At 39.1% G+C, this 26,058-nt stretch overlaps 1 protein-coding gene across 1 annotated transcript in view; it reads left to right on the plus strand.

Moving 5' to 3' along the window:
• Positions 1-26,058, plus strand: part of fam184ab (family with sequence similarity 184 member Ab) — a 150,042-nt gene that overhangs the window by 120,371 nt on the left and 3,613 nt on the right. Inside the window, exons 17-21 of the mRNA XM_042389809.1 lie at positions 41-225; positions 4,323-4,469; positions 17,497-17,614; positions 19,777-19,881; positions 21,721-21,968. Of these exons, the coding sequence (XP_042245743.1) occupies positions 41-225; positions 4,323-4,469; positions 17,497-17,614; positions 19,777-19,881; positions 21,721-21,968 (803 nt within the window). The remainder of the gene's footprint in view (positions 1-40; positions 226-4,322; positions 4,470-17,496; positions 17,615-19,776; positions 19,882-21,720; positions 21,969-26,058) is intronic.

Genomic DNA, 26,058 nt, shown 5'->3' on the forward strand with positions numbered 1-26,058 from the left:
TGTTATGTAACGCTTCTTTTGTTTCCTGACCCTTTCGTAGGAGCGTGAGCTGTTGGGTCGGATCACCGAGCTGCAGGAGGAGGTGTCCAGGAGGAAGAGCCACATCGCTCAGCTGGACCACCAGATCCACACGCTCAACGAGAATATCAGCACTCTGACCAAGGAGCTGGAGCTCAAGGGCAAGGAGGTGCTCAAGATCCGCAGCGAAGCTAATCAGCAGATCAGGTATGAGTCAGCGTTCAGAGGGGAACAGATGATACAACACAACACAATACAGTGAAATAAGGAAATTAAAACCTTAGTTCAAGTTTTAGTTCACAGAGATTTTCATGCTTCTCTTTTTACTCTTTAAGGGTAAAGATTTGGCTTCAGGGTGGATGTTAGAGCTCCATCAGGTTAAAGTTAGAATAAGGATAAAAATGTGTGTCTGTGTGTGTATTCAATATATCCATCTATGTGTTTCCTCAGTACTTTTTGACTTCTGTATCCTGCATGTGGCACTCAGACACCTGGGCACTGTACATGTTAGTCAACGTTACTCAAACAGGAGAAAATAGTGAATTTTCAGGGCACTTTTATTCAGCTGCAGGTTAAAATGCACTACAGTAATGAGCATTTATGGCAGCAGGGTAGTGTATGTGGTTTGACTGAGAAAGTTACAGCCCTTCCATGTTTATTGTAATAAAAGATTATGTCACCGAGTGCAGCTCACTAATGTGTTTTAATCATTTATGAACAGTGGAGCTCTATGGCACTAATTATTTTAAGAACATGGATCAAACTAATATTTACAATACGAGAGCCAGTGAAGCAAATTTAAATCAACTGTCTCCTATGATGTGATGTTATGTGAGTCAATGTTGTCTTTTGTCTTGAGTACATCCTGAAAACACATTTATTTGACTGCTTGTTCCTGGGATTCAGTTGTCTATGTTTAGTTGCTTGAATATTTCTTCATGTCAGACGATGAACTCTTGTCCCCGTTTTGCTGAACGGTTGATGATCCGTGAAATCAGCAGGGACAGTGATGGAAATAAGTCTTTATAAGACTTTATCGTTCTGCCTCTGACAAAGTCTGATATGCTGTGTTTTTAGATATAATGGAGTGTTGTCAACAAACCTGCGTCTAAAAGAAATAAGTCACATCAGGCTTTGGATACATAGAAAATACTTGTTGGTAGGATCAGTTCATTGATCTTTTCATGGGATTTGTTTCTTTGCAAATTAAACAAAGTAGATACATTTTTTTAATTTGTGAGCTTAAAGGACCAGTATGTAGGATTTAGTGGTATCTAGCAGTGAGGTTACGGATTTGGTGCTGAGCAAAACGTGTTGCCGTGTGTAAAGGTGTCGCCGGTGTTACACGGTGTTCAGGCACCAATTATTTTACCTGTAATAAAACCGATGAAAAACCCCACATTCATCAAACAAACAAACTCTGATTTGTAAAATACTAAGCATGTTATGACAGATGCTACAATTATAAACTGAAAGCGTCTGCAGCAGCAGCAGTGTCGCAGCACGGAGCAGCAGAGTGAGACGTCTGTCCTCCCTCCTGCTCTCTGCTGTTAACACACGGAGCTGTTAGTGAGCAGCTGCTCTCGTGTCTCCGCGGGTCTCTGTGTTTGTTTTCGGCAGAAACTCTCCCGCTCTCTGCCTGCTCAGCCTGCTCTCGGATGGTCGGCGGGTCGCTCTGGTAGCTACAACCTCACCGCCACACACACTCTCTCTGTCCCTCTCTCTCTCGACCACACACTACTCACTACGCACTGAGCTATTCCTTATAGGAGCTACGCTACTTGTATAACAAATCTTAGTTTAGAAAACATCTTAAAATACCTTTTTGATTTAAAAATCCCTGATGCTTAGGCCCAGCAGGGGGTCAACACACTTGCAATACACTTGCAGAAACCCTGATATTATATAGCTAGCTGCTAACTGTTTCCTTCTGCTTCCACTTGATTTAGCTTATTAGGCTAAACTAAGCTAATAAGCTCTTGAATTGAGCTGAGTACTTAATGTACAGATATGAGAGTGGCATCGATCTTGGCATTGCACTTTTAGAAAGAAAGCAAAGTGTATTTGATTCCTTTGAGTCGTAGCAATGAACAGTACAGGGAACCTTAACAACACATTATCACTGATGTTTCAGAGTAGCCTTGACAACTGCACCACATCCCCTCCGTCTCACACACACACACACATTCAGCTCTCTGTGGTCTCGGTGTCCTCTGTCATCACTGCATGTTGCCGAATTTGACTCCACGGATGACGATAGTTTCTGCAATCCTGCTCTGTAACAGTCCCAGTGAAAATACAACTAGATGAATGAGAGAGAAAGAAAAACCCAAATGAAGTGAATCTGTCTCTCTCTCTCTCTCTCTCTCACACACACACACACACACACACTGTCTTTGTCTCTCGCTCTCTCCATCAGTGTCAGGAGCCCATTGATTAGGAGATGTGAAGGTTATTTAGGGTAAAAACAAAATGGAATCTATAATCATGTTGTTCCCTGCGGCATGTTCTGAATTTTTAAAAGTGCAGTATGGCTGATGTGGTTTCAGCTCCTCATTAGAATCAATCTGTAGCTGCTGATATATGTGTCTGTGTGTGTTTGAAGTTTTTTTTCTGCATGTGTGTATGTTTTACAGCCTCTCCCATGGTCCTTTATTATCTGCTATGAATTCATGTGCTGTTTGCCTTTATGTATATGCATCCTCTCTCTCTCTCTCTCTCTATCTCGGCGGGCAGGCTCATGCGCAGCGCATCCATCCCTCCCTCCCTCCGTTACGTAACTCTCTGTCTGAATCCTGGTCACAGGGATAAAAATAGGCTGATAAATAAATAAAGAGGAAGCAGAGAGAGATAAGATGTGCACCCCTCGGGGAGAGTTGGCCCAGTCAGAGTGAGAGGCAGACAGACATCCGTGTTTCTCCTCCATCCTCCTTCTCTCCCTCTCATCTCTTTCATTAGTCTTTTTCTTCACCTCATTTTTTATTATTATCCTCCTTTATTCCCATTTTCCATCACCCTCCTCTTCCTTTAGTCTCCTTTCATCTGTACCAAAAACATCTACATCATCTTCTACATTTGAATATATTTCGTAATATGAATAATTTATTACACCATCTACACACTTTCTGTACATATGTTTATATTAAGTATACAAACGTGTCATATTTGGTGCATTTTCATATCGTCTCATTATGCTTTTCTGTTATTTTGTGAGGCTTATTTCTGTCATGATTATATTCATAGTATGTTTTCATGCAGTTATGTTCTTGGAATTCATTCACTGCATCTCTCTCTCTCCGTTAATCTCACCAACATTTCCTCCATGGATCAATCCATTATGTTCGCTTTCTCCTGAGAGAGAAGGAGAGTCTGCAGGTCCTGATTAAGTCTTAAAGGGGAATGTCCCCCCCATTTAGAAAAAAATAGGTAAATTTTAGAAAAAAGTCTGGAGTTATGATTTTACTGGTATGAACAGTCAACCACAAAGCTACAACACATGTTCTGATGTGTAAAACTTTGATACGATGATGTTTGTAATTTTGTTGGTCATCATTTACAGTTGTGATGTAAAATCTGTAACAACATTCAGTCTGTTCTGTGTCAGGTGTATTATTACACCTGAGCAGCTACTTATCTGTGTTTAAAAAATGTTGTTAATTTTAAAGATGTTTTCTTCATGACAAAGATTGTTTGTACTCAGTTTAACTTGTGGTTTCTTTTCTAGAGATATTCTATATTTCTCTTATTTCCAATATTTAAAATGTCCAACCAACAATTCAAACACTTATTCTTGACTGGATAGTTTTTTGTTTTTATATTTTGATGAGCTCTTGACAATTTGAATTTCCCTTCGGGGATCAATAAAGTAATATCTATCTATCTATCTATCTCCAAATACTTTTCAACTGAAGCCCATTTGTTCCCGCTGAGGACATAAATCTTTAAAAATGGGTCATAAATATATTGTTGTTGTTTTTTTTTAAAAAAAAGGCTCCGATCACTGTAGTTTTTAGTAAATGTCACTTAAACAGAGCGAAACTGTCACCTGACTCATCCTTTTACTAGTAATGTGGCACAAATCAGAAGCACTGTTGCTATGGTTACGTGCAGTTTAACATACCTTTGATATGGATTTTGAGCTTGTTAAATGGTTTTAATAGATACCTGCCACCCAATTAGGAACAGTTGGCAATTGTATAATATAAACTAGCAGCTTTAATTAAAAAGATCGGTATTAAATAAGATTCTTCTTTTCTCTCAGAAACTCAACTGTCTGTTCTCCTCTGCTCTCTCTCTCTCCTCAGGGCTCATGAGCAGGAGTTGATAAAGAGGCACGAGAGGGAGCTGGCCGAGCTGAGCGCCGTCCACAGCAGAGAGACGCAGAACATGCTGTCAGACTTCAACAAAGCCCAGGAAGTGCTCAAAGACAAGATCTCCGCCCTTCAGATACTGTATGTACATACTGTAAATACAACATCACTCAAAAGATTCACTTATGGTTCATTTTATTCATTCTCAACTCATGAACCGTCGTCACCTTCGACACCCACGTCACCTCCGCCGCGCCTGGTCAACACGTTCGTCCCAGATAATGTAATTGCGTGTCATCAGGTGCCAAGAGGAAGAAGCATAAAACAAGCGACTCTTTCTCTCTAGGGGGGAATAACAGGAGAGGAATTCACACCTGCCTGAACACTCATGTTTTTTCTTCTTCTTCTGCACTCTTTTTAATCCTCATCGGCTACACCTGTACTGTTATATATGGAAGTTAAAAACGGGGCTTTTTTTTCTGTCTGTCCATGCATCGTCTAGACAATTAGGGCGTTTCTAAATATACTGTGTATTCATATTTGAGCAGGCGTGCTCATATGCGTCAGGTGAAGTGGAGTATAAATAGGATGGGGCCTGTGATGAATTATTTTCTTCTCAGCTAATCATATCGCTCGTTTCGTACGTTATAAACAGCTGAGGCAAGCACAACGGCCGTGCATGACGAAACCGGCTCACCATGAAAAGCAGCACCGAGAGAGAGAGAGATTTACTGCAGTCTGGAGACGGCGGTGCACCCCTCGGTCTGTACCTGCGCTGCATTCTTCTGGAAATAATGTATTCTGTTTGCAAAGCGAAGCTCGACGTTCATACAAAAGACACGATTACACCATGAAATCAAGGATTAAAACAGGACAAAAACATGTGCCAGCGCCGTATACTGCTGCTGATTACGTCTCACATATGGAGTCTCTGATTAAAAAGCAGCGTCCAGACATGTCTGACATGTAAAGGCATGAGGGCCACATCAGCATAATCGTTGATGTAACTTTTAAATGTAACTAAATGTAATGTAAAATAAATGTAACTACTCCTTAATGTTAAATAACTCTGAATGTGTTGCTTATTCAAGTTACAAATATTATATATATATATTTGTATAGATGTAAAAAAAAATATGTTTGCTTGTTGCTTTGTAATTATAATATAAATCTTTTTAATTTGTCAGGTTATGAAACTCACATTACTCCATCAATCAACAATCAAACTATCTAAGAGAATAAAGAAAAATAACATCAAACACAAGTTATGACATTAACTTTGTTCAAAACTTTTTTGTCATAGTTGAGAGGGGCAGAATATTTTTTGGCATCCTTAGCTCTGTGTTTGGTAGATCGTTCTCTTCGACCACAGACGCCGCTTCCATAACACAAAAGACAAACCGGTTTTTCTCCTTGAAGCACAAACATGTTTTCTCCTTCCCGTCTTTCTTGAAACTGTCTTCCATCCGCATCAATTTTTTTCTTTCTGGACATTTTGGGCTCATTATTTATGTTTCTCAATTCCACTTGTTGGGAAAATCACATTGATGTTGATACATTGCAGTCTAGCGGCGGGATACCGTCACTTCGTGGGTAACATAATCGGCATGCATTGTGGGAAATGTAGTTTTCGGTCAATTTACAATCAGACCTTTTTCTCTCGCGGGCCACATAAAATGACGTGGCGGGCCACATTTGGCCCACAGGCCTTGAGTTTGACACATATGATGTAAAGTGTTGAAAGATTGAATGTCAAAAGTTTTCAAATCCCAGAATCTGCGTGCACCTCAGCGACCGTGCCGTCCTGATGTGCATCAACATGTGTCACATACTGTTTTCATACATTAAGCAAGGCTTGCTTTCCTCTTTTGATGCTCTGTTGCTGATCTCACTGTAATTATAACTGAAGTATGAACCAGAAGTGCAGCAGACTTGGAACTGAACTGTTTTTTACAGAAGATTTAGTTCGTTAGATTAAGCAGGAAAGCACAAAAAGACATTAAGAATTCAATTAAAAAAAAACCTCCATAAAATGTCAAAGTCAAATTATGGCTTAGTTCTTAAATCCAAATAGTTCCACCAAAACCCCAAAGAAAAACCACTGACATTTTCTAATTATTTTTATTTATTTATTTAGTTTCATTTTATTAATTAATTCAATCTGTACATCTCGTCTCTTTAATTACTGTTTCAAAGTTGTCTCCACACTGCCAGCACCAGATAGAAACTTGTTTTAATGTAAGTTTATGCATATTTATTTCTAAAAACAATCAATTTTAAAGATCTTTAGTCTAAAACCCACAATGTTTAATAAATATGTATGTAAAACTCCTCTTCAGGTCTATAAAAACCTCAGACACAACCCTGAGGACGTGTTCTCAGTGGTATCTTGTTGTAAACGATGGCTTCTCATGAACCAGTTTCATCGTTCTGCTGGGCTGACTGGTCTGCTCTCGAGCCCCGTTCGCTTCACTGCCTCCGATGTGGGATGATACTCGAGGCGCCGTTTAAACCGGATATGGAGGCATTTATTGTAACGTCATACATCCTTATGAAGTTAACTGAAAGCAATTTGAGTAGTTTAATGGATCCTCAGCATGTTTATTAAGATGTTAATGGGTTCTATAAATAGCGTAGCACCCTCGGTGTGTTATTGTGTTATGATTGGCTCTGCTGTAATGATTTTGTTATTCCAATCACCCTCGAAAGACACTATTTGAAACGAGTGGACTCCAAAATGAGAGACAACTATATAACCACATGAACTAGCTCCAATCTAAATCTTCAAACATTAGTCTTATAAAATCATAAGTTTAACCGAAGTTCAGCGATATTGGATGCTTGGACTTCCTGTAGCTTTGAAACATTCATATCAGTCGAACCATACATCCATCAGCAAGAGGAAGAGTAACCTCAGTTCACCTATCAAATATTAGTTAGAACTTCCTTAGTGGAAGAACTTGCACAGATCAAAGGAAATGTATAGACTCACATGAAATGGGGATCAAAGGCATTATCTTACAAGTAATGATACTGGAATCTAAGAATCCAATTAGTGGAAGGAAAGTGTCTTTCAGTACTTCAGATAGGAGAAGAACATGTATATTATTTATGGCATTCAGATGACATGCAGTGAGAATACGAAGAAATGTCAGGTTATGTGTCAAATGAAGCAGAAGTGGAAGTGATGTGTGTGTGAACTGTGGAGTGAAAGAAGAAAAGAGAAAGCTGTGAGGATGCAGTAGATGTCGAGGTTAAAGAGAAAGAAAAGAGCGGCGTGTACGGGGGGATATGACACAAAAGAAGTGAAGACAGCAAAGAAGATGCAGCAAGAAAAAAAATGAAAGAAGTGAGTTTAAAGGTGAATTTTAGCTGGTGGGCAGTGGATGATGCCAAAGCATGAGGGAGGCGGACGAAGCCAAACCTCGAGAGAGAGAATTATGGAGTTAGAGATAGTCAGAGACAGACAAAAAAAAAAAAACAGAGAGAGATAAAGAAACTGCAGCTCATGCCGTGGTGTGTGTGTGTGTGTGTGTGTGTGTGAGTCAGGAGACGTGCAGTAAGCTTGCATCCTCTTCAGAGCTGACCTCCTTTTAGACGGACTCAGCTGAGAGCAAAGCGCCACCTGCTGGACAACAGAACAATTATATCCAAACACAACGTGTGAATGAATCACATGCACTTTTTACTGGTCATTAATAAATCTACAAAGAACTGTCACATTTAAACACAGTGTTACAGACAATATTATAAAAGACTGATAGTTAAACAGGGCCTCATGTACAATGAAAGGACAGCTGGACAGATGTTGGTATGATGGATGGAGAGATTTTAAGATTTTTTTGTATCTTTGTTTGTCTACAAAAAGAGACATTTTGCTAAAATGTATTTTTTCCGTTGCTCTGTTTTGAAGGCATTTCCCCTTCTTTCCATTCTATATTTGCATAAAAACAGTGCAAATATGTCTAGGAGTCTACAGCCATGTAGTAGCTCTGTGAGGCTGTACTGGGCTCAATGCTAACATTAGCATACTAACATGCTCACAATGACAATGCTTGTTGATGCTTAGTAGGTATAATGTTCACTGTGTTCACTATTTTAGTTTAGTGGTTAGGGACAAAAAAATAAATGTGAACACTGTTATGGAATTTTCCATCTTTAGGGGTTACAGATTGGAGTGACATTGGGTCAAGACAAAGCCTCGAGACGCTGTAATTCTTAATCTCTCCTCGAGACGTCAGTTGTCTGTGATGTTTTGGTGAAAGCAGAAACCTCTCTGATAGAGGATATATCAGCATTTCCATGGTTACCAAGGTCAGAGGAGGCTTCCCTAAACAATACAGATGGGTGGATGACAGTCAGATGCTCAAACCAAAACTGCTGATATTATACGCGTGACACTGTCCCTTGTTTAGAAACTAGTGAACCAATCAGACTAATTTCTCATATTGTAGGCTGATAAAGACGAGGACTCGGACCTTCAGAGGGTAGAACGGAAAGAGACAGCATCAGAGCAAAACACTCTGGTGTTTACTGTTTTTGGTTCTCCACTTGGCCGAGTGCTTTCAATAAACATTTTCAGCATTAAGACATCAAAAGTCTTGCGTGCGCCTTTCTCCACAGCTGACCATCGCTCAAAATATCCACAACAAACACATAACAGTGTTAGATAAAAAGTCAGGTGTACAAAGTGATTACAGTTCATCCTTTGTGGGTCATGAATGTCTGTATCAAATTTAATGGCAATCCATCCAATAGTTGTTGAGGCGTCACACAAAACCACCAATGTCTCATGGTGGCGCTAAAGAACCAAAAAGACACCAAAGTCATTAGAATTCATCCTCTGAGGAGAACAAATGTCTGTAAAAAAACATATTTCAATTGACCCAATAGTTTGGACCAAAGTGACAGATCAACCGGCAGACCGACGTTTCCATCCATAGAGCCGTGCCGCTAGTGCTGCTAAATGAAAAAAGTCAAAACCTAAAAGAAGCCATAGTCCTTACAAACAATACTAGTTTTATGTGCAATTTATTGTTTTACAGTTTATGGAGCTAATTTAAGCTCATAGCTAAGATCCAAGATACATGAATGAATGAACGAATACATGAAATTTAGCCACATTACATCAATGCTAATAGCATGAGAACACTGAGCACTTTCAAGTGGTTTACCAAAACTATCTTTAAAAAAACAATAAAATCTAAGAAAGAATTTAGGTAACAGGACTGAACGGTGAGTTTGACATTCTCAGTCATACTTACAGGATTATCACAAATACAGAAAATAGAGTGAGAGAACATAGTTCCAGCCTTCTCATGGCCTTCAGGACACTCAAATGATGCTACTTCCTATTGATCATGTGACTTGTGGAATTCTTACGGGGGGGGGGGGGTGTGTTAGGGTAACAGGACTGAGTGAAAACTCCGGGACACAACTAAAATGTATAATTTAACGTATTATGAGTTTTCCGATGAAAGAGTCACACAATAATACAAGAAAAAATACGATTTCTGAAGGATTCTAATCATTATATTTCATGGTGAAATGTAGTGTTAGAGAGTGGGAACGGGCAAAATCCTATTTTTTCAGTGTTCTAGGTGGTTTTTATTAAGGTTTTACATGATGTATCTGCAAATTGCAGAGTGGACGAAGTGCAAGACACTTTGTTTTATAATATAAAGTATTATACAGATACTTTTCATGCATATTTATGCATATAATGTCCTGGGGACGGGAAAGGCACTGATTCAGCGGAATGGCCCTTATATGTGGTAAATTGCTTGAGTGTGACAGGAGTGAAAACTTTCATCTAAACCTCAATATGAGAGCTGCCTAAATGTCAAGTTGGTAGAAGCTTTAAAAGCACTACCTAGAGTTCAGTACGTCTAATCCACCTTTGTATAAAATCCATCAAATCAGGCAGAGACGTCACCTGTGAGCTCTCTCAGTCTGAGAGGTTCAGCCTGTACTCGACCAAAGAGGCCGAACTTAAAACTAAACTGCAGTGATACAGACTGAACAAGCAGTCAACCAGTTTAGTTTCTGTGTTATTTTGACCAGTTTTCTTAGACAAATCTACTTTAAATGTTCAGAAGTTTTCAGTTTCTGGCAGTTTCTTCACTTTAAAAGAAGCATCTCCGTGACTTCCCCAAGAGATGATCCATTTTATCCCATCTAATTAACTAAAACACAGATCTATCTCAACCATCAGCTCTGTCCTTCCTAATTAATCACTGCAGTGACGCCAGCCAGCCTCATCCCCTCCTCTAAACCCCTCTCCCTAAACAGCCACTGAAAATGCTCCACAGGGATACGAGATATTTTGTCTGTGTCTTACTGGTTGGTCCTCTGGGACTTAGAAAGCTTGTCTTTGAGTTACAGTTTGTGTTTGTTTGTGTTTTGGTCATTATGCTAACAAAAGACGCAATTTGTATACACATCAGCAATATTTTAGCTTATACTATGACCACAGAAAATACTTGTGCAGGTGTCTCTTAAAATTGTGAAATATAATTATTGTCAACAGTTTAATCATCACTCTACATCAGTTCACAAAGCATATGAAACTGCAGGTAACCATAGCAACAATACCAGTTCAATCTCACATGGGAAACATCTGCAAGATTAAACATGACTCTCCCCTCAAAGACTCAAAACACCAGTTTCTTCTCGATGGCGCAACCGGAGAGCCAAAATTCATCACGACAAAGAAAATGATGAAAAGTTGGACCTCTGTGTTTAAAAAATTATTGAAACTTAATGTCCCTCCTCCCTGCGGTTTGGAGGAATCTCATACGGATGGAGTACTGTGCCAATGTGTACTGTGCACAAATCACACGGCTCTTTAAAAGATGGAGCCGTCTCTGGAGTGAGTAGATAATACTGTGCTGCTTGGCGGTAACAGTCTTTATACCAATAGTAAATTCTTGTTAAAGTGTGTGTCTTGTTGTTAATATAGGACATACAGTATCAAAGCTTCTTTATAGTCACTGTGATCTTTTTCAACTTCCTTTCTTTTTCCTTCTAGCTGTCTTCTTTTGACTTCCACCACTTTTTTTCCTTGATAATTATCCCCAAATGGATTATGTGCATGATCATGCACAATAAGTTTTCTATGATAAGAGAACTAATATCTTATCAGGGGACAGTTCCACATTCAGTATTGTCCATTATTTATATACCTCAGTTTGCTTCATCATACTTATAAGATAGCAATTTAATCACAGGAAAAAAGGGGAAAGTGTTTTTAAATCTTCATACATATTTGATGTAAACGGTAAATGGACTGCACTTATATGGCGCCTTTCTAGTCTTCCGACCACTCAAAGCGCTTTACACTGAATGCCAACATTCACCCATTCACACTGATGGCAGGAGCTGCTATGCAAGGTGCCAACCTGCTCATCAGGAGGAGAATCTAATGCATTCACACACACACACACACCCACAGGTACACACAGGGACGGAGAGCAGCCCCGAGTCTGAGGACCGCAGGCTTTGGGAAGGTGTGTGTTGGTGGAGGAGGCCCGAAAGGTACTGGGGGGGCCAGGGAGTGGAGGGATTTGTAGGTGAGGAGGAGGAGGTGTTTGTAGGAGATGCGGTATTTCACAGGGAGCCAGTGTAGGTGAATGAGAGTGGGGGTGATGTGCTGCCAGGGTTTGGTGTGGGTAAGAACCCTGGCAGCTGAGTTCTGGACATATTGGAGCCCGTCCAGGGTTTTACTGGGTATCCCGAACAGGACTCCATCGCAGTATTCCAGACGATTTGAGATGAAGCCATGGATCAAGGTCTCGGCAACAATGTTTGAGAGTGACGGCCGGAGTCACATGTTCTTGAGGTGGAAAAAGGCAGATTTGGTGACAGATTTGATGTGTGACTGGAATGAGAGGGTAGAGTCCAGAGTAACGCCCAGGTTCTTGCCCAAGGACACTCCGACATCTGGACTGGAGGAGCCGGGGATCAAACCGCTGATCTTCCAATTAGTGGACAACCTGCTCTTCCTCCTGATCCACAGCCGCCCAACAATGATGATGTTTGTTTGTTGTCTTTAAGTCATGGTTAGGTTTGCCTGATTTAATGGCGACTTAGGAGCTAATTTTACAAGAATCTGACTTCCCTGAATCATACACTCTTAACTCGTTAACATATTAGTTAACAAAAACAGTCTTTGGGCAACATCAGCATCAAAGATGGATCATCACATCAGTGCCGATAAACAATTTTTATTGTTTAAGTTAGCTAAACTTCTATATTATAATGTGGTATTGCTAATAATTTCCTCTATTTTAAAGGATAATATAGAGACGTTTAACAAAAATAATATATTTAAATAAGCAACTGAGGTGCGAACAGGTTAACTTGTTTCTGACATGTGTTCAGGGCTAAAAATAAACCAATATCCAGCGCTCTGTATATCTTTGGATTAGATGCTCCATTTATTCATAGTTCGGCATACACATGTTCACCTTAACATGGGCAGATAACAGCATTGTCCATATTCAATCACAGTGATGTTTCCATTCAGCAGATTCAAACGTCAGCCATGCTGATACGCTGCCACACTGACCCTTCCACACCTGATTCTCCTGGAGCTCAGCGATATGCACTTCCTGTATGAATGCTCCACACTGTGTTCAGTGTGAGAACTGCATGTGTATATATATATATATATAGAATCACATAGTGGTTTAGATATGCATAAAATAAAACAAACAACATTATGGCTCCAACAGATAATGTTGGTGATTTTCTATATTTTTCTTATTGTCAACAAATCTCATGTTTGGATCCAAACCAACAATGAACTGATCTACTAACAAGTATTGTGTATCAAAGTCTGATATATCTTCTTCCTCTGTGCCGTAGACCTCCGTTGTCCAAAAACTATTAAAAACACGTCAATGTCACTGTTGTACTTGATGACGTATTTGTTTGCTGCAAAGAGTACAGTCACAGTCATATTATGACGCCACTGTGCACAGGAACATGGTTGACTTTATACTGAAGCTCTGTTTTACAGTGTAGTACAAGAGGTCGTGTTATGTAGCACAACAAGCTAGTGAAACTCTGTAAATGTTCCTGCACATGCTCAGTGGTGTCTGCCTTACACAGAACTACTGTCTGTCTACTGAAAACATGATGCTGTTATTAGTCTTTGAAGACGTTTCTAAACAAACTAACATGATCAATAATGAAGGAACATGTCACCCAGTGCAGAGATGTGGCTCATTGACGTGTTTTGGACAACAACAGAGGAATAAGATATATCAGGTTTTGATACACACACAATACTTGTTAGTAGATCAGTTCATTGTTGGTTTGAACCCAAACATGAGATTTGTTGACAAGAAGCAAAATAAAGAAAATTGCCAGACTGATCCTTTAAGTTACGACCCTTTACATGTGGCTACACGATGAGATGAGAGTAGGTGGATAACAGCGGTCTGTAGTGTGTGGTACAGGTTGTTAGTAGGATCAGAGGTAGTCTGTAGCAGGGGTGACGAAGATGCTGTCGCCCATTAAAAATACTGAAAACCAACCACTAAAAGTACCTTTGAGCACAGTGTTCTGGGTGCAAAAGGGGACAGTTATTTTTTAAAGTAAAACAGTGAACTTGCTCATTCTGCCAGTAACAGCAGCATCAGTAATGAGAGAAAATGTCAAGACACAACAACAAGGTAGTGAAGATAACAGAAGCTTTGACCCAACATTTTCTCTCAACCATCGGTCATTGTCAGTTTTTGATATTATAGGATTTTAGCGCCTCACAGTCCAACTATAAGTCATCCTCTTTTTACAACTGCCTCCTTTACCAAAGGTGAATTACTTCCAGAAAAAAACACATTAACACCTTGTTGTAGCTTTACTGCTGACATTTGGAGCCATAGTGTCTGTCTTCTTATCAGCCTAACCATGCAGTGGACAGCTGTAGACTTTTCTCATCTGCAGGTTTTTCTTTGAAAACACAATTGACTGAGCAACTTCAAACTTTAGTTATACTGAAACACTCTGTTGTTGTGATCATTGTGAAACCCCAGAATATGATAAAGACCAGGGGTGACACTGCACTCCCTTTGCTTCTCATGTGTCACTGACACTCCAGCTGGCCGTGACGGAGGATATTCCTGCTCAGTGAAGGGTTGCTGATGCTGCAGCAGTGAGGCGTATAAATGTTGGGCACCCAAACATTTGGCCTCAGCATGCTCCTGCCCAGAGGACGTTCAGCTACAGTTCAACCAGACACTGCTAAGACTGTAAGGGATGAGAATTGATAAGATTTTATTGATACCAATGCTGTTATCGATTCTGCTTATCGGTCCGATTCTTTATCGATTCCTGATCAGTTTTTTTTGTGTGGAAAGAAGTAGGCCTGAACAAGTTTTCAGTGTCAACACATCTGTTTTATTATATCTTTGCTCCATTTTAGGAGTGAACTCAACAAGATGCTTTTTCCTACTGTCACTGTATGACTGACTGTTAAAGGACGGGTTCATGGTTGTCCAAGTCTGTCCTAAACCAACAGTCACGTGCTCAAATGAACATTAACACACGTTTTTCTTGCTGTAATCATTCCTCCTGTTCATACTGGCCATAAAGAAATCCCTTCATGATGCACTTACAATGTAAGAAAAATCCACAGTCCTCCTTCTGTGCCAAAAAATATATTTAAAAAGTTATTTGAAGATAATTTTAGGCTTCAGCCATCCAAATAACTCAAATCAATTCAACATCTTTTAAAGTTATAGTGTTTTTAGTGCCAAAGTGCCTCTTTTTCTTATTAGCTTTCCACAGAGACATACAGAGGAATCTTTTTGCTAAAAAGACTAACTGTGGACGGTATCCACTTTATTTGACTAGCGCAGACTGCTTCAGCCTTATAATAAACTTCAAAATACACTTTTTCTCAGCATTTTCATCAACCTTGTTCTCCAGCCGCAGCAGGAAGCTTTTTATTTATTTATTTTTTTCAGTGAAAAAATGTGTTCTAACCGTCCAGCATCAAACAGCAGGCAAAGTTAGCAACAAGCTGGTGAACATAGTGGAGCCTTTAGTGGCTAATGAGCCAGATATTTCCCTCAGGACGTGGTGAGACCAACACAAGGCTAAAAAGAAAGTAAAATATTGGACTTATGAACTCATTAATGTTGCTTTAAATAAATAATTATATATAATAATAAATAATTATTGTACATATACTGTAGCATAGCAGCCATAATTAAGCTAAAGTATTCCCTTATCTTTGTCATGTAACAACCATTCCTTGTCAAACAGCGACACTGCCAGAGCTGCAGAAAATGTTTGACAAACAGGTGCATGAGGTACATAACAAATCAGCTATCAGAAGCTCACAGCAGCAGACAGTATATCTGATGAAACTGCAGATCAGCATGTATCAGTATGACTGAGCAGAGCTCCAGCAGCTGCTGCCGTCCAGCAGCAGACATTCCTCGGAGAAACCTCCGTTTATCATGACGACTAGCTGCTCTGGTACTTTAACAAAAGTGTGATTTCACACTGTGGCATAAAAGTCACAAAGAAACCTCTCAGTGCCGCCTTGCACTGCGGCAGTGTGAGAAGTGAAAGGCTGTTTAGCTCACTGTCCCGTAAGGTATTGATTAAACTACAAACAGGCTCACAGCTGAACATGCAGAGAATTGTTTGATCAAAAAGAACCACTTAGATTTCCTGAGAAAGCCTTGTCTGTACAGCCAAAAAATGACATTTATAACTGACTGTTTCATGTTTAATTGTATTTTGTGTTTTATGGAAACATTGTTACACAGGACATTTTTGCCTGTTGTTGTTTGATTTGAACTCTCATGTTGTAATTCTTAAGACAGAGGAGTGAATACAACAATTTCTTAAAATAAATTAAAGCTGGGGACCTCGCACTCTGGCCCGTCAGGATCAGATCATTTTGCTTTTTAAAAATGATGGAGATAGTGTTTGTTTGGGGTCCAAAATTGGGGCAAAGTCTCATTTTGAGAGGCTGATTGCGAACTTCCTGTTGGATTTAGCTCAGGGGTGTCAGCATATTATTCGTAGGTCTTGATGAGACAAAAATTGAGTTTTGGTTTGATCTCTCTACGACATTCCTACAGGCCATGGCGACCATTTTTGTTACATAGGTGGTGCTAGAGAGCACATTTTGGCACTTTAGGAGTTAATTTTTACATTTTATCAAATTTTTCACCAGACCTGATGTGCGTGCCAAATTTGGTGAGTTTTTGAACATGTTTAGGGGGTCAAATTTAGGGTTGAAGTGGCGGATTAATAAAGAAAGAAGAAAGAAAGAAAGAAAGAAACAGAACGGATACAAGAGGGTCTTCACCCCTTTAAGGCTCAGGCCCTAAAAAAACTTGTGCAGTAGTGCAATAGTTGTGCTACTGTCACAGAATGGAGGCTTTTAAGGGCTTTTTTGTTTGAAAATGAGTCATTTTCCAGCCAACAGTGTCATTACTGAACGATTGGTTGTTTTGCTCTGAAGAATATTTCACTCAGCTAAAGTCATTCTGCTCCTGAATGTTTCACGTGTTGCATGAGGTAAAATGTCACAGGATGTAAAAATGAATCCAAGGTTTTTACACAAGTGGTGATTTCTCTAAAGGCCAGTAGGAAAATAACAAAAATTCATTATAACGTTGTGAAAGTTCTCATAACTCACAGAGCCGAAACAACCTCCGGAGGAACTGCGCCGCTCTGTTTTTGATTTGAACGGACAAACTTGTTAATGGTTTTTGTGATGAGAAGTGGAGAGGAGGAGACCGGAGGACAATTACTGTTTTATTGATCAAAAGCTAATGAAAACGGAAAGCCTATGAATCACTCATCTTTTTACTCCTTGTGATACTCGCGTTTAATTCTCTTAACTCATGTATTCCTCCATCAAAACTGATCTAATGAGTTTACTGTACTTGGCTCAACTCCTGCTCTTTTTTGATGTTTAATTGGTGTTTGATGTTGTATATTTGACAGTGATGAAACTGTACAAACGACCTGGTTGGATCATGTTTCAAACTTCAACAACTTTTTTTCCTCAGGAGGAAGTTTTGAGTGCTTGACTCACATTTATATGTCTAAGCCTGAATGGTGGTCAGCGGATCTCTTGTACAGTTGAAAAAGCAGAATATTTATGGGTTGGTTTTTTTTGTCTCTCATCACACAGGCTGGAAGGAACAGAAGAGAAGTTCAGGAACAGGGAGAGTCGTCCTGAAGATCTGCAGATCATCGCTGAGCTGAAGGACATGGTCTCTGAGAGAGAATCTCTAGTCAAGAAACTGGTGGTAAGTAATGCTAAACTATAGGAAGTGTAAAAGAAACTACTCTCAGATGTAGTAGCCAGATTGGGAAGATATAACCTTTTGTCGCATTTGTATCCTGCCAAATAGTTGTTCAGTTAGAGTTTCCCAAGTCAAACAGATTTTCATGTTTGTCTATTCATTGGAATGATCGATGCAACGAAACTAAAGCATCTTCTCCAGATCCACAAAAGAGATAAATGGCCTTATGTCATAATCTGTTTGAAATGATAAAAAGAGTATTGAAGAATTTAATTTAATCTTTATGATATCAGGTACTGTCATTGTGATTGAGATTCTTTGTCAAGAGGAACCTGATAACAAAAAAACATTCATATTCAGACAAATACAAAACCAGCAAACAGAAACAATACAAACTACTGTGAGGCCGGACAGGCGCAATCAACAAAGAATAAATATAAACAGTTGCAAGAGTCATAAAAAACATCAGATATAAAGCTTTAAAATATCCAATAGGTATGAAATAATACTTTGAGGGGAGTTTGCAGTTCTGAAACCTGTTCTGCCATCATCAGTGTGTACATAAGGTGTATCTAAGGTTAAGTAGTTATTGGATTGTGTGCTGTAGATACGAGAGTAAAATTGAAGAGATGTGAGGTAGTGTGGAAGCTTTGTAGATGAATAACATGAGATGGTTATTTATTCTTGTCTGTAAGGAAGTCCATCCAACCTTGTGATACAGAGAACATGAGAAGGGTGAAATTTGTCATTAGTGATAAAGCGTAATGATGAACAGAGTTTAGCCGCTGAAGTGATGTTGGCGCAGCAGGACAGTACAGAACATCTCTATAATCAGGTGCAGACATTAAAGTCGACTGTGCAATAGTTTTACGTTTTGAAAAAGTGAGCAGGAGAAACAACCACAACATGTTTTTACATCTCCATCCAGGCTAGCTGTTTCCTCCTGATTTATGCTAAGCTAGGCTAAGCTAATCACCTCCTGGCTGTAGCTCTGTACTTAATAAACACACATGAGAGTGGTCTTGATCTTCACATCTAACCTCCAGCAAGAAAGCGCATTTCCTAATATGTCAAACTATTCCTTTAACGTTTACAGACAGACTTGGAATAACTTCAGAGAATTGACCGAGTTCAACAGTTTAAAATGTTTAAGAATCTGATAGTATTCTTGTGACATACAAATTTTAGTGTCATCCATTTATTCACTCAAAGTCTCTAAGATGTTTGGGAATATTTGATGTTTCCAGGTGTTAGAATAATACAGTAGATTGAGATACTTCATTAATGATGCAACCAGAGGAAGAGATGCTATTGAGAATAAGACAGGACCCAGGATACAGCCTTGAGGCACACCGCATTTGTTCAGGGTGTTTCATAAAGGCAACAGGAGAAAATGTAATGACCAAACAATTTTAAATCACTCAATTAATTAGAGATCAAGGATGCAATCAGTCCAACAACCAGTAACTTCTCAAACTATGCTATTTACTTGTCCAAAGGATACTTAGATATAGATGACATTTATTGTTATTTGCCTTTCAGGGCTTCTGTGTGCTATCTGCAACTGTGTATGGATCAATAAAATGGAGAAAGACTATAGAATTTCAAGTTTGTAATTACATATCATTAAAAGCCTTATTTAAAGGCTTGTTCCATTGGACAAGGTATGGCGTACTCTCTGTCTTTCAGACAGGTTGAGATCCAATGTGCCTCACCTCATTAACGCAGTGATTTTCATTGGGTTTGTCAGGGACACAGCTGACAATAACACAAGGCTACAGCAGTTCCACTACACTAATCACATGAAGGTGACTTTATAAATCAGCTTATATTTTCCATGGTGTAGTGAGTTTGCCATTGAGGTTTCTGAGTCATGAGTCTGTGTCTGAGATCCACCGTCTGCAGCCATTATGAGGTAAAAAGTTGACACCAGAGGGCTAAAAAGGTGATTCACTAGTCCAGAATCTGTATAGAAAGACTAATTTAAGAGGTATATGACGGGTAAAATGGTTAGAATTAATGTTTTGAAGCAGTATTCAATGACAGCTTGAAAGTGCGGTGTCAAGTACGAGCCTCTAAAATAGTTCTAAAACTCATTAAATGTGTAATATTGAGTCTTTTCACAGCCCGACTGTCTGTCAGTTAATTGTTTTTTTTTCCACCAGGACGATAAGAAGTTCTACCAGCTGGAACTGGTCAACAGAGAGACCAACTTCAACAAAGTGTTCAACGCCAGTCCTAATGTAGGAGTTATCAACCCGCTTATAAAGGTAGGACCTGATATCCTGATATCCACCACACACAGGGGTCCGCTGACAAAGCAAAGATGATATCCACTCCATCTCATTTCATATCTATCAGAGGAACAATCAGTACTGAAGTTCAGAGTTTTAAAAAAAGGTACTGTTGAATTGTAACAGCCATAAATCATAACCACAGTCATTTCCAAATATTACTTTAATTGCTGTTAACAAATGAGACCATTTCTGAGGAGACTTTCAAGGTTGAACTGAGCAGGAAGTCTGCTGCACTCTTTAATGCCTCAATGAGACAGAAGGAAGTTGTTTTACAGAAAAAGACAGTAATACAGTAAAAGGTCGATGGAAAAATCTATTTTAACAAGTTTATTCTCTTCTGTAAAAAGGACGTCAAGGACAGTGAAAAGTGTTTTTTGTTTTTTGAAAAATAATAGCGCCACTGGTACCGTAGGAGATGGAGGCTGCAGCTGTACCCACCAAGGTCTCACTTGTTTATAGCAATTAAACAATTAAAACAGTTCAAAAAACTCAGTGCACCTCCAAATTATAATCATCAGTTACTTTAACTGCTGTTATAATGTTTGTAGAAGTGAAATGAGCTTCAACTTTCATGAAAAGGACCTACAAGTGAAGGCAACATCGATGCATTACAGGGACCAAATCCATTGACCGCATACTGTAAAATCAACTTTAATCCATGAATTTATATTTAATTAGAGAGTTACAGTATCCCATAGAGTGCTGTGGGTCACTGAAATTATGACATTTCATCTCAAAAGCAAAAGGGCACTACTGCTTTTTTGTAAGTCAACCAAATCGGAAAGTTTAATTCCAAAAATATGTAATTTTATATGCTTTAAAGCCCCTGAAAATCTGAATTATAGTGAGGTATTTCTCTACAACCGAATATTACATATTTATGATGAAATAAGCAATAATCAAAGTTTTAAATTCAGCAAAAAAATGTCATAAGTTATTATTTAATAAAACTCAGCTAATCTAATTTATCAGGACTTGGATGTAGTTTGGTAAGACATGATTGACAGTCATCAGATCTGGATTCAGTTATTATTAAATCCAGATTGGTGCAGGGAAGGAAGTGACATTGTGTTTTTGCCAGCTGAGTTCCACCCACTTCAAACCAGTGATAAGAGCATAGAAAAAACAAAAAAATACAGGAAAATCCCTCAAGAGAAAAAAAAAAAAAACAGTTGCAACTCTTCATCACTCACAATAAGATTTCAGGGCCTTTAAAGCTGCGAGTGCACTTGGATAACATGATATTTCATCTCTCACAGTATGTCTGGTCCCCGCTGCATGGTCAATATATACCTGTTCATCGGGTTCTATAACTTCCAGTATTTTTGTTGTTGCTGTTATATGTATTTTTCCACATACAGTATCTGTGTATGTGATGTGTTTCACCGTGTACTGTGTGGTTTTTTTTTTTGTTTGTTTTATTCGTAAATATCGAGTGATTCTTCCACCCTGTTCGATTTGTTCTTCCTGACTTTTTTTCTCCAGCTTTCCTTTGCTTTCCAAGCCATTTGTTAGTGTGAGATGTTTCCTGCTTTGACACATCTCTTCTCATCTGAACTTCCATGCTGCTCAGAGTGACTGAGTGATGCCAGTCTTCAGATATGATGAGTCCATGATGATCCAGTTAGCACGCTGATCTTTTTCTGTCTCTCACCGGCTGGACTGTTAAAACCTTTAGAGCTCTCCCTGTACTCCATCCTTTTTTTCCTCCATTCCTTCTTATCTTTTGTTATTATTTTGTTTTAAACTTCCCTTTTTTCTCCTTTTTTGACCCCCGTGCCCCTCCTTTTCCCTCTTTTTTTTTCTGTATAGCAAAAGAGAAAGAATGAGAAAACAGCAGCCAGCAGATTCAGCAGCTCTCCCAATCTCAGGGCTCTGGAGGCAGCAGGCATGGGCGTGGCGGGTACAGGAAGTGGGCATCCCCCACAGCCGCCCCCACCCCCAGCCCAGCCCAGCCGCCTAGAGCCCATCCCCAACTCCCCCCTCCACCACCTTGAGCTCAACTCCAACAAACCTCTTCCCCCGCCGACCCCTCCCACCGAACCCAAGAAATTCATGAGGTGAGACCTTTTCAGCCCCAACGGGCAGCAGCTGGTCAATCCACGCATCAGTCATCCAATCACAGACCTCTGATTAATTGGAAAATCCTGCGGGTTAAAGAGGTTTAAAGCACTTTTACTTATTCGACTCATACTTGAGTCAAACCTTGAATGTAAAAACTATATTTTAGGCGGTGTGTTCTTTCACAAAAGCCTCAAAATAGAAATAAAAAAAAAAACAAAGCCAAGTCTCGCCCTTTCATAAACCATAAGGAGCATGAAATCATCATCATCACGAGCTGCAGAGTGTAAAATAAGACGCTCTAATGTGTTGTAATTGACCGTTCGCTAATCCCACCGTTGTTACGCCTGTCAAGCTTTCCGTTCTCGCACAGTACAAATGCAGTTTACTAGGATAATATTGGAAAGTTTAGCACTCAAAATTAAGCTAGCTTCTTATTTCCTGCTGTTGATTCTGTTTGCTAAAATCTCAACTGTTAAAAGCAAAGTTGATCAGCTTGAGCTAACTGGCTAATTAAGCTAACATTAGCCCCATACGTTGGTTGAAATAAAGGAGCAGCATTGTTCTTACACTGCAGTATAGAGCTAGTTAGTCCTGGTGTTATAAACGTGATCAGGAAGACTGTATCCGACTGTTCTGTCAGAATGAAATAATTGTCTGTTTCCATTTTAAAGAATAAAGGCTTTCAGGATGAAGACTAACCAGTGTCTAGCTGAGGTAGTAGCAGTATAAACTTAGCTGGTTGTGGATAAGGCTTTAACATAATCCCACAAAAATACAGCGTATGAAATTCCTTTGGAAGTGACGCTAGGTTTTTAACTTCATTGTGGAGTGAGGTAAAAAGAAGAAACCACCGTTCACTACTCTTTATATGTAGAGTATTGATCTTACTAAAGTCCCAAACATACTGAAATGTGGAGAAATCCAAAGCTTGACAGGTCGGTCATACAGTCGCTAAACTGTTACTGCAGCACACCTGAACTCCGAGACATCAGCGGCATCACAGGTCTTTTAATAAAAGTGATAAATACCTAGAAATTAACATTATAACCAGAACATTAACAGACGAGTCCCATATGCGACTGAAGCTTCAAAGAATGGCCTTGGAATGCAAAAGAGGCATGTTTTTTTTTTTAATTTTTAATTTTTAATTTTTTTTTTTTTCCTTACCACGACTGTGTGTCCGTCAGTCTGAACATGTGAACAGTGTGCATGTCGACAGCTGTCCGTCTTTTCTGTTCTCATGGATTTAAAGGTTATCTTCTGTTCAGGAAGTTATACGACTCGTTGTGTTAATATCTGTCGTGGTTGTGTAGTGTTCGTCATTTTGGTGATTCTGTTTCTTCCGTTCTCATCTTCATCTAAATCTCAGCATGTTTGCACAAGCTGCACTTTTTTTTCCTCAACTTGAAATGGGATTGACTATTTTTGTACAAAGTAAATACTGTAAACTGTTGTGTCGTGAATTTCTAATGAAGTAGATATTGTCTTTTGCTATCATGGACTGTCTCCTCTGTGTGTGGTGCTGTTTACTACGTACTCTATGGTCCAATAAAATGCTTCTCTTGTTTCTCGATCATGGCTGTGATTGCTCACTGTGGCGTGAACAGATATGATGATAAATTATGTAACATGCCTATCACATGGATACATGCGATGTGTGTGTTTGCATGCCAAGAAATGTGTTTTAAAAGCACTCATATTCAGGTTTATAGCATGTGTGAGTGTGCGGGTGTGTGTGAGCATGTTATTTTTTATCCATCTTCCTGCATGCTCTGCTGCTGTTCATGTAAAGAATGAGATGGAGGGAGGGGAGGGGGGGGGGGGGGCTGCTATGTAAAAGCTTGGGGTAACCCTCTATTATCATGGGACCCACCACTTGCTGTTACAAAATGCACACACACAGGTTGTCTTTGAGGTGATTGTGACTTTCTGCCGAATCAAAAACACACCTCAAGGAGCACCAGCAGTACACAAACACACACAACAGAGCTGAGCACTGACAGTATGAGGTCAGATATTATAGATGTGCTTTGAAATGTTTCCAGACTCCTTTAAACGATTTGTCTCTGCTCTCCCCGCACACTCTTTGTTCTTGACAAGCGCTGATTCTTCTGATCAACAAAATTGTACATTTGACCCCTTTTTAAATCTTTGGGTCTTATAAATATGCACATATTTAACCCTTGAAGAGAGACTTTCCTTAGAAAACAAACCTTCAAGCCAAACTGAATAATATACTTAATAGTGAGGAACCCAATACAATCATTATTAGACTGTTAATCTTTGACTTGCACCTTTTTGACATGTTTAAACACTGGTGAAATTGGTGAACATGAGGACTGATGACAATATGATTGAACATGCAGAGAGAAAAGATGAATGTATGAAACAGGCAAAATAGCATCAAAAACATCTTGTTATGGTGTTGAACAGAGCTCATGATGGGAACTAGTAAAGACTCGTTTTAATGTACAATTTAAACATTGTGCATAAATATTGAGATTTGTATGGAGATGGTCACTATATTATGGTAAGAAAACACTAGTTTTATACACCTTTCTGTTTGCAATGTCTATACAAACCTTTTTTTGTTTCCTGTGAATTAAATCAGAACATTTATACAAACTATTAAGATCAACCTTTAAAGGAATGTACTCTGATCGTTGACGTTGGTGCTAAAATATCACCTATAGATGGTTTGTTCTGGTTCTTTGTGTCAACACTTTAGTATCCACTATGTTGAATGACCTGCAGGGCTGGATGTAGGATCTCGATACTTCTTGAGAACCGACTGAAATGTGTTTGTTGCACGGTGCATCAAAAACCATCAAGTATCAGAAAGCTGGCGTTGAATATCTGGTCAGACTTCTGTTTAACACTCTGTTAGAAAGATCAGGTTTAGGTTTAAAACATATCAGACTTCGTCAGGAACAGAACAATAGAGTCCTGATCTTATTCCCGTCGTTGTCAGTGGAGAACAACAGAACATGTATATTTCCAATGACTCCCAAAATGAGCTATAAGAGAGTTTTTAGCGTCCTCTAGAGGACAGATGGGGGGTTAATTTTAGGCATAAAAACCACTTGGTTAAAGTCGGGGAAAGATCACGGTTTGGACACCTGAGCTGTGGCGTCTTTCGGAGGGAAAGACACTTGTTTGGAATTTTTGCTTTTTTGCTATCTTGATAACTACCCACCCATCCCTCCTACCCGCCTCCTCATGATAACGAAGTCACCGTACATTGACGTCACCTGAACTGCGTCACTTCCCCAGGTCATAATTACATCGGCCGCTAGATGGCTTAAACGTAACCATAAGTCGTTTTTGCCGACCTGAATTTTCAACCTATACTGTTGTTTTTTCTTGTGAGGACAAGATTTTAGATATAATATTTTATATATTGTGTATTTTATATTTTAGAGTAAAATCATTTTGGGTACAAACTTAAGATTGATGCCTGTGAGAATTTGACTTCTTTTCTTAAATATAAAAAGGAAAAAAATCTATATTCCTAAAAGAGAGGAATCAAAAAAAGTATTGTTTTGGTATGAAAACTTATAGAGAAACTTCAAATGATAGCAGGCCATTAAAAGTCTGAAAATTAGAACTTTTAGTGACTAATGCTACATTCACATTGTACATGAGATGTTGATACAGGTCTTATGTAAAGGATTGAAGAAGGTGAAGTTTAGCACCAGCATCAACTACATTTATTTAGTTTTTTACTCATGACGATGCAAATTTGCTGGAATCATTCAATACAATTTACTCTATCTAATGTTATCATGGAGCACCAGAGTTGATGATCTACTAGAAATTCTTTTGGCATCTGTGATTTGATGGCTAAACTGGTCAGATGACCAGAACAATGAAAGAAAAAAGGTTCTGTACTGGTCCTGTAATGGAGCTTTTGAATGAGACTGTTCATCTCTCCCTCACAAAACTCCAAGATCTCTGTTGATGCAAAGAGTGAGGAGATATCACATCATGATGGAAGAATTATTTCCTTCTTTCCTCATCTCTCACCTTTTAGCTTCTTCATCTCACCTCAGATTCATCATCTCATCCTCTGACAACCTCCTTTCA

Source organism: Thunnus maccoyii, chromosome 17, assembly GCF_910596095.1.
Source record: "Thunnus maccoyii chromosome 17, fThuMac1.1, whole genome shotgun sequence".
NCBI classification, from domain to species: Eukaryota; Metazoa; Chordata; class Actinopteri; order Scombriformes; family Scombridae; genus Thunnus; species Thunnus maccoyii.